The 10,061-nt window shown below is 37.3% G+C and overlaps 1 protein-coding gene across 3 annotated transcripts in view; it reads left to right on the top strand.

The window, feature by feature from the left end:
• PRKD1 (protein kinase D1) overlaps positions 1-10,061 on the top strand; it is a 365,049-nt gene that overhangs the window by 337,434 nt on the left and 17,554 nt on the right. For all 3 annotated transcript variants that reach the window (XM_025392896.1, XM_025392895.1, XM_025392897.1), the window contains 3 exons: positions 4,418-4,579; positions 5,116-5,214; positions 6,501-6,768. In XM_025392896.1, the coding sequence (XP_025248681.1) occupies positions 4,418-4,579; positions 5,116-5,214; positions 6,501-6,768 (529 nt within the window). The remainder of the gene's footprint in view (positions 1-4,417; positions 4,580-5,115; positions 5,215-6,500; positions 6,769-10,061) is intronic.

The following is a 10,061-nucleotide window of genomic DNA, read 5'->3' as shown; positions in this document are numbered from 1 at the left end:
AAAAAAAAAAAAAAAAAAAAAAAAAAAAAGAATATCCTTTAACACAAATCAAAAAATATAAATGAGAATTAGATATACACAAAAAAATTAGAATTAGTCAATTCTTTATTTTCTTGAGATATTACTTTTATAAAAGTCTTTGCTTCCAGTGACTAATTTCCATTGATTATATACACATTTTCTAGGCAACTTGGGTCAGGAGAGTTTTTGTCTTTATCTACAAATGATATTTCCTCCCAGGCTTCGAAACAACTTATATTCACCCCGTGGATATGTCATCAATCTGTTATGTGTGAATGGACACTATTTTTTCCTGTACTTGGCCAAATGTTTCATTTCCTGAAAATTAAATTACTTAAATGCAACAAACAGATGGCCAGAGAGTCCTGTAGTAGCTTGCTCTGCCATGAAATTTATCTGCATTTCTGTGGAAAGCCTGAGAAGTTGGGCAAAAATCTCTTTGCACACTACTATGCCATCGTTGATGTTGCAGTCTTCTTGCCATTTTAAAATTATTAATAATTCTGTTACTTTGGACATTAGGAGGAAATGGTTTAAAGGCTATTTCATAATTTATATGAAAAATTAAAACTGTTCATGAAAAGTCACATGGACCACCTTGTTTGAACTTATCTTAAAGTTGTACTTAAGGTATTAAAAAAAAATGACGCCTGAAAATAGAGAAATAATAGCTAAAACTTTTTTCTTATTTCCAGTCTTCAAATGTATTCTGTAGGCTAATGACATATTCTTATCAGTGCAGTATAAGAAGTTTGACTAAATAAGTCATGATCCATGTATTCTGTTTTATTTTCTTTTGTTACTATCAAATATAAAAGCAAGTTTGGTCATTTGTTTCAATGCAAGAAAAAATAGAGTTCATAAGCAAGTATCTATGATGACCTTGTCTCAACCATATACAATAAATGTTAAAATAAACTTGTTGTATATCAACTCTTCAGATAAAGCAAAATCACTTTGCTACTGGGAAGATTTTTCAGCTGTCATTCAATATGTACTTTGGGAAAACTGTAAAGTATAAATATGCTCATAAAAGAGCAAGGACCAAGTGAAATGAATTTAAAGTTTTCTAAGACTTCTTTTTATCAGTTGTGTATACTTGGCCTTGAGTCTGAGGTTTCATTGAATATGTATTTTTTAAAATCTATATATCTAACCACATTCAAAGCCCATTATTGGGAAATAACAAAATGTTCCCTTATCCTTTACATCAAGATGCTATTAGAGAACATTTGTAGAGCCCTTCAGAGCTGACAGTGAACATAGCACAAAATAGTTGACAATGAACACTGTCATTAATCTGTCCCTTACTTTTGACTTAGAACATTCTGTAAATACCCCAATTCTGGAAATCAACAGGTATTAAAGTTCTACCCTCTGTACAGGGGCACCTCCGGTCATGTCGTAGAGTAGGAAAAAGGAATAAATTGAGTGAAGGACTTTAGTCTCTAAGAACTCATGTACTGGCCAGGTGCAGTGGCTCACGCCTGTAATCCCAGCACTTTGGGAGGCCAAGGTGGGTGGATCACCTCAAGTCAGGAGTCAGACACCATCCTGAGCAACATAGAGAAACCCCATCTCTACGAAAAATATAAAATTAGCCAGACGCGGTGGCACATGCCTATAATCCCAGCTACCCGGGAGGCTGAGGCAGGAAAGTCGCTTGAACCTGGCAGGCAGAAGTTGTGGTGAGCCGAGATTTGCCATTGCACTCCAACCTGGGCAGTAAGAGTGAAACTCCATTTAAAAAACAGAAAAAAAGAGGAATACAGGTAGAGGAACATAAGGAATCACATCATTCCGATAATGTAATTAGGAGGGCTCCCCAGTCATTACGACTCTCCCCTCTTCTCCAGCTTTCAGAACCTAAGATCAGCAGGAGCAGCAGGCTGTGCAGCTCCAACACCTCTCCTGTGCTCCCTGCCCTCTCTGGGCCCCCGAGGTCACTCTCCCTTAACCTTTATCTCTTGTTCATCTTACTAGTTTTTCCTCTGCACACACACAGAGGACACCTATCCTTTCTGTCTACTTCTGTTGCTCTGCTCCTTTCCTATTCATTGCTTCTGCTTCCCACCCATATGGCAAAGCTCAGCCATTTAAGGAAGCCAGACTCCCCAGAACACTGCTTAAGTGTTTACAGTTATATTAAATAGAAAAATAAAAGAATCAATGAAGAAGATGCTCAAAGAGGAACGTGTACTTTGTACATCTCATAGTGGACTTGTCCTAGGAGAATCAGAACTCTAGCAGAACTCATGTAATCCTTAAAGCTCATGCTATGATTATTGATTAAAAGAGGACAGCTGAGACCTTTGACAATTCAGAGGCCAGTGGTCTGTGCAGTTAGTGTGGCTTCTCTAACAGGGAAAGGCATATAAAGAAAAGGAAATGAGACAGCCTGGGGCACAAGTTCAAGTATGAGCAATGTTATCACATGTTCCATAGTGCCTATCAAACAAGTGTATATGGTCATATTAGTCTCCTCCTTAGCAACTGGCCCTCCCATAATATTCAAAGCCATCTGGATATCTGCTCTTATTTGCAAGTAGTCAGGAAAAGTAAAGTAAGAGGGTTGATAATACGAGCTTCGTGAACCCCAGCTCTCTCCATGTGCTTCAGCTCTGACCAGGAGAGAGCAACTCAGAAGGTGAGGTCTATCCGAAGTTGCCAGATTTGACCAGTTAACAGTGCAACGATTTGAAGAACAATGACTCTAGCCCTTTAGAGGTTAAAGGCTATTAAGTAGATGTGTAGGCATCTGCTCAGATCACATTCATAATAAACTTGCAATTCCATGGCTCTATTATGCTGTATGATTTGACCCCAAGGCATCAGAATCAAAGAGACCCGTCGGATGCCTGAGGCAGGGATCAAAATGGGCAAAGTAGAAAAAGGACTCTCTAAGAAACAACTTACCATCATCAGATCTCCTGCTAGCCATAGCCTGGTTCTATATCCAGTTGATGCCAGGCTTTCCTTGCAAGTGGTAGCGAGAGGACAACTACAACAATGTAGACTCACCCACAGCCCCTTCTGCTGCTCACCACCCAGCATCCATCTGTGAGGTTTCTGAACAGTGAGCCATTTCAGGTTTTAAATTTCATTTTACGTACAATTTTATCACTCACTGAGATTTTTTTTCTAAAATAAAGAAGCATTTAATTTTTTTCTCTCTTCAGCTGTTAGCACATTTAAGTTAGTTCCTGCTTTTTTTGTTTAGGTAGTTTTTGTTCACGATGATTTTTTCTTCTCTTGCTCATTGGAATAGAAGTGGAATATATAATTATTTTTGTGATGTTAGGATTTGTTGTTGTGCGGAGAAAAAAGATAAAGGTCAAATGATCAAAGGCATTTGTCGATGACCCAGAAGAGCATTCAGATTTAAGCATTATTACAAGGGATCATCTAATACTAAGAGTAATTTTACTTGACACATGTGGCAATTAATGTGTCAAGCAAAATGCTGCTTACCATTACTAATCATTACTTTATTGTGGACATACAGTAGTCCCTTGGTATTGGCATGGGATTTGTTCCAGAACCCCCGCCCCAGATATCAAAATCCATGCATACTTACATCCCACATTTGGCTCTGCAGAACTTCCCTGTGGGAAAAGTTGGTCTTCCTTATCCGCAGGTTTTTGGATCCTGTGAGCACTGTATTTTCAATCCTCACTTGGTTGTGGATGCAGAACCCACAGATACCGAAGGCCAACTGTGGTTATTGAAAAATATCCACATATAAGTGGACCCATGCAGTTCAAATTTGTGTTTCTCAAGGATTAGCTATATTTGTTTCATGCTTGAAAGCCAAGCAGGTAGGATGGTATCATAGACAAAGGATAGGCTCAATTTTTTTTTTGGCTGTTTTTATGATCTTCACTTAGTATAAAAGCTTCTGTCAAAAACTGCAGCCTCCAGTACCAGTAGCAAAGCATTTCTGAAAGGTTTTGACTAAGGTACTTCATCAGTGCATGGCCCGATGCACTACGTGTATAAATTTCATCTTTACTACATTAGATTTCTACCAGTTGTATAGAAATAGCCTAGTATGCTTAGTTAGGACAGTATGTTTAATATTGGGGATGATCTTAAGAAATTATAGATTTCTCAATATGGTATTCTAATTAAAACCTAATTAGCAATTCACTGTGCTAGAACTTGGATTTTTTCACATAGAAATAATTTCACTATGCATGGAAAGTAAAGATGTATTTTTTGGAGACATTAGAATTTCAAAAATATAAGGCAGCACATGTGGAATGTAGAGGTGTTAAAAATCTTAAGTGTGGGTTTCTCTATAGCTCTAAGCTTGAACAGTTTTGTATAATCAACGAGCTTGCCAAACAGTATCAAAAAACTCATTTTCTTCAAGTGCTTTATTTATCTTTAATAGAACCTTCATCACCCTGGTGTTGTAAATTTGGAGTGTATGTTTGAGACGCCTGAAAGAGTGTTTGTTGTTATGGAAAAACTCCATGGAGACATGCTGGAAATGATCTTGTCAAGTGAAAAGGGCAGGTTGCCAGAGCACATAACGAAGTTTTTAATTACTCAGGTAAGAAATAAATTAGAGACAGAAAAAATACAATATTTAATATCAAGTGTTATCACTGTTTAACCACAGCTTTCTAGCCTTTGTTGTTTAGTCCCTACTTCCAGTCTAAACGACACTAGAAAAGGTTGTAGTGGCTTTATGGTATTATGTGATTTATATCTATATTAATCAGACTCTACAGTATACCAAATTAGTAACATGTTTGCAGGTCCATGTATTCACACTTTTCATGAAAATTTAAAATGTACATTGGTTTAGTTTTGATTCTTTGAGAATATTTAAGAATGGGTGTCCCTGTTAGATATAGGTCTTTTATCTACATCTGTCTTGGCTGCTGTATGAATACCATCATAGGATAATTTTTTCATTGAAATTTCTTTAGAAACCTATGTTAATCTAGCTCATTTCAGTGTCTTTAACATAAAGAAATGTGAATGTTCATTGTCAGTTTTTTTCTTGGCCTTTTAACTGGTAGCAGACATTTTGAAATTAATAAACTGGAATGAAATTATTTTGGTGATTTTTCTTCTTTATAGATACTCGTGGCTTTGCGGCACCTTCATTTTAAAAATATCGTTCACTGTGACCTCAAACCAGAAAATGTGTTGCTAGCATCAGCTGATCCTTTTCCTCAGGCAAGTATAAAAGCCTCTCTCAGCAAAAAGCCAGTTGACAGCATCGCTGGCTTCCATGTGGCATCTTGTCACCTTCCATTTTTCCCTTAAAACCTTTATTTGTTGCAAGTGTTTTCTATTCATTTTTATCCATTTGTTACCTTCTTATACCTTTGGGACTATGGCCCTGTGGTTTTTTGGTGAAGCCAGCCTAATTATACACAAAAGTTCCTTCTCATTATGCCTTTTGGCTTTTCTAGAAGTGGCCTGAGTGACAACACTTGAGAGTCCCAGAGATGTTACCAGCTCACTAATGGGCAAGATATTAAACCTCACTGTTGTTCTCAAGGACAAGGGCAAAACTTTTTTCCTTTCCTCAATTTAGAGAGTGGGAAACCAGCTATCTCTGCAGGGAATTATAGATCTGAAGTGACCTGACTGAGATGACTGTCCTGCCTTGCTTCCCTAACACCTTCCGGTCCTGCCTATATATGTGCCAGTGCAGAGCTAATTTTGAGGATTATTGTGGATGACATAACACATCTTTGTACTTATCCTTCATCTTCTACTCATCATAAGCCCTTGAGTGAAGGTCATCACTTCCCTGATTTGCATAATGCTTTCATGCCTTGTATACAATATTACCCACTTCTGAGTACACTTACCTTCTTCATATTTGTCTCTCAGGTTTTGGAGAAGGAAGACTGTTTTTTGTTTTTGTGTTTTTTTCATTTATTTTTATTTATTTTATTTATTTATTTATTTATTTATTTTTTATTTATTTTTTTTTTCAGACAGAGCACTCTGTTGCCCCTGGCTGGAGTGCAGTGGTGCAGTCTCAGCTCACGGCAACCTCTGCCTTGCAGGCTCAATCAGGCCTCCCACCTCAGCCTCCCGAATAGCTGGGACTATAGCCACACACCACTATGCCGCGCTAATTTTTAAATTTTTTGTAGAGATGGGGGTCTCTCTGTGTTGCCTAGACTGACCTTGAACTCCTGTCCTCAAGCAATCCTCCTGCCTTAGCCTCCCAAAGTGTTAGGATTACAGGCATGAGCCACTGCACCCTGCCAAGGGAGACTGTTTAGATGATATTTTTATGAATGAAAACATACTTTTGTATCACTACATAAACCACTGTCTTCAAATACCTAAAATAGAAAATAGCTATTACTTTAAGAAATCCATATCATTTAATGTAAAGGTAAAGTATTTAAAATATTATGGTTGTATCTGGTGAACATGAACTAAGACACACACATACACAATTGTGAACAGAGTATTTCTGCAAATCCTTTTATCAACAGGTGAAACTCTGTGATTTTGGTTTTGCCCGGATCATTGGAGAGAAGTCTTTCCGGAGGTCAGTGGTGGGTACCCCAGCTTACCTGGCTCCTGAGGTCCTAAGGAACAAGGGCTACAATCGTTCTCTCGACATGTGGTCTGTTGGGGTCATCATCTATGTAAGCCTAAGTGGCACATTCCCATTTAATGAAGATGAAGACATACACGATCAAATTCAGAATGCAGCTTTCATGTATCCACCAAATCCCTGGAAGGAAATCTCTCATGAAGGTAATATCTTCCATTCAAAAATGGTAATGATCTAATCCTTATGTATTTATGTTATTAATTTAAATTAATTTAATTGTAAATTGTTAACTTGATAAATGCTCATTGTAAAGTGCCCACCAGAATGGAAACACAAAGACACGAATTAATTTGGGTGGGACACGTACATATAACAGAAATTGGGTTATATATATTAAGAAGTAGGTGAACAACCAGAGAGAATGTATTTTGGCTCATTTCATTAGAACTTATAAATATTTATACGTTAATATAATGGTTATAATGAATCATTAGTAAAGGCTTACTTATATGTGCCTAGTTCTGTGTTAAAAACTTTTCAACTATTGTCAACACAAGAATGTTATGATATTGATATTTTAATGATCATATTACATATATTAGTATACCAAGTTCTTTGTCTACTGATTTTCTCTCTGTGGCATTAAAATATGTGTAATATTTTACCTGGCCATTCCCCTGGAATTTTTAGGTTATTTCTTTATGTTTAGTATTAGAACATCCTGATGTATCATTCCTATATATATCTCTGATGATTTCTTTAGAATAGATTACCTTGGCAATGTTGCATTGTTTAGAGTTATATTCTTAATAATCACTTCCTTCCTCTTAAAGGAAAAAAGATTGTTTAAAAGAAATTGCAGGGGCTGACAGGGCAGAAAAAGTGACTCATTCAGTACTTCGGAAACGAGTTCCTCCGTTAACATACGTTGGAGTGTATTTAATTCTCATAAAAATTCCATAAGATAGGTGTTACTATGGTGGCTATATTTCAAGTGTGGATCATGAGGTCAGAGGTTCGAGACCAGCCTGGCCAATATGGTGAAACCCTGTCTCTACTAAAAATACAAAAATTAGCTGGGCATGGTGGCACACACTTGTAGTCCCAGCTACTCAGGAGGCTGAGGCAGGAGAATCACTTGAACCCGGGAGGCGGAGGTTGCAATGAGCCAAGATTGTACCACTGCACTCCAGCCTGGGCAACAGAGTAAGACTCTGTCTCAAAAAGAAAAAAAAGAGAGAGAGAGAGAGAGAGAGAAGTGACACCACTGGTCAAAATACAAAGCTAGTAAGTAGCAGGGGCACAATTCATACCCAGGTAGTCTGAACATACTTCCTTTCACTAGTAGCCCTACTTCTTTTCTAGTTTACCGGCAATATCTCATTCTAGGTTCATTCTATTTGTTCGGACGTTCACCATGTAAAAAGGCTAGTACATTTGTAAACATCTCTTATGTGACGTCTGTTACTGCATATGTTGGTATAGAAATGAGAAAGGAATGTATAAACTGCCTAGGAGAAATTTAGTTCTTAGACTGCTATTGGTATTAAATGCCAAGAGCTATCCATTATCAGAGCTTTAAGTTACCATTAGCAACAACCTTTAACATCCTCTAATTAGTTGTAAATCATAGGTAGATGGATATATCTTAAAGGAAACTGTGGCCTACAAAAGAACTACCATGTTTGCCAAAGGAATAATTAAACATTTTTCACAATTCAGCAAAGATGAAAAGTAAAGTGTAATTATGTTTCTTTCTCAGGAGACAGAATTATCAAATAACCTTGTGACCCTTGTTAGGAAACATTACATCTAAATAGAGCTCACCATTATGCCTGATACTGCTCATTCAGAGATCCAGCAAAATAAGTTGATCCTGTTATCAGAACGCAAATCTGGAATACCACTGAAGCCAATCAGACACTTTCCTGTTCTACAGGAACTGGGCATTGGGGAAATAACCTTCACGTTTTTAAACCCTTTTTCTTGGAGTAGTGGAACAAATGATGCCCCTCTCTCTGCTTTTGTGAAAATGTGACTTGCTATATAGCTATAGCCTATTAAGACAAAACCTGTCAGGCCAGAAATGAACAGTTACAAATTATGAACTTTTAACTATCACTAGTAATAGACACCAGGGGACTAGATATCAAAGGCTCAGGAAACACTTGTTGGGAAACCACAATACACGTATGCAGTAGGTAATACGAAAGTAGAGGACAGAACATCAGATGTGCTTCACAGAACTTGAATGTTAGTTGGGGAGACGAGTTATGTGATGTTGGATAAAATAATAATTTATTTCCTTGAATTGTTACCTAGGTGGAAAATCAGAGCCTCCAAGTTCAGGGGAAGGAGAATCACTGTGGACTTTACCAGTTAGGACTCTACTTTCAGAGGAGATAGAATTTAGGCCAGTCAGTGAAGAATAGAAAGAAAGAGACATAGCATTTTAGCAAAGGGAATTATACAGGATAATTCAAAAGGCATTTATATTTGACTAGGAAGTACACATTTTACTTGGCTATGGAAATGTCTAAGCACTAAAAATTTCCTACCACTCAGATGAAGTGATATGGAGACCAGCTCATATGGGAGATAGAACCCTCACTTTTCCAAATGACTCAGTACCTCCTTATGGCTCACTCTTGCCTTTGAGGCACAGGCATTATACTGTTTGCGAACTAAAGCTCTGGATGGCAAAAAAAAGTTATCTAGCTGCTGATGTATGCATAGAACTCATGCTTGAATATAGAGAAAAGTTAGTTAAATTACATCATAATATCAGTTAAGGTGTCACAAAAGTAGTTATTGGCCCACGTTCTATCCCATTATCGTATTGAGAACAAATAATTCCATCATTAGAAGTTATAATGGAGTTGAGACCAAATAATTTTAATTTTAAGCATGTAGGACCTGACAAACACACCAGCAAAACTATTAATAGTATCTGGCACAGGGTGGTCACAACTGATATTAGATTAATTTTTAGTCTCAGGATACTTTAAACCACACCAGAAACACTAAGAATCCAGATCCGGGGAAATACAAACCCAAGCCCCTCCATGATTTTGCCAAAGATAAAATGTCAAACGTCAAGTAGTTTGAGATAGAGAGTCCTGTCTGCCATTCTGAGTAGTCATCACTTACCTTCTTTGGGCTTCAGTTCCTCATCTGTAAAATGGGAAATGATTCCTGCCTACATAATGCAGTTTTAACAAAGACTGAATGAGATAAAGGTTATGAAAGGCATCTATAAAGGCAGGCGTGGGGTGAGCCAAGAATTTGCATCAGAAGGAAGACAGCAGAACACTAAGCACTTGCCCTGGCTGGTAACCAAAAATTGATTGTATCATTTTAGAAACGATGTGCAGGATTCCTTAGTGTTCTTTGGACATATTACTAGTTGTAATGTATTTTTTTTTTCCTGGTATGAAAAAGCAAAAGAAAATGTTGTAAGGTAAGATCTTAATAACTTGCATAGATGTGTCAGAAT

This window comes from Theropithecus gelada, chromosome 7b (assembly GCF_003255815.1).
Source record: "Theropithecus gelada isolate Dixy chromosome 7b, Tgel_1.0, whole genome shotgun sequence".
Lineage (NCBI taxonomy): Eukaryota > Metazoa > Chordata > Mammalia > Primates > Cercopithecidae > Theropithecus > Theropithecus gelada.
Note: the sequence above shows the minus strand (reverse complement) of the source record. Positions and strands in the feature narration are given on the sequence as shown.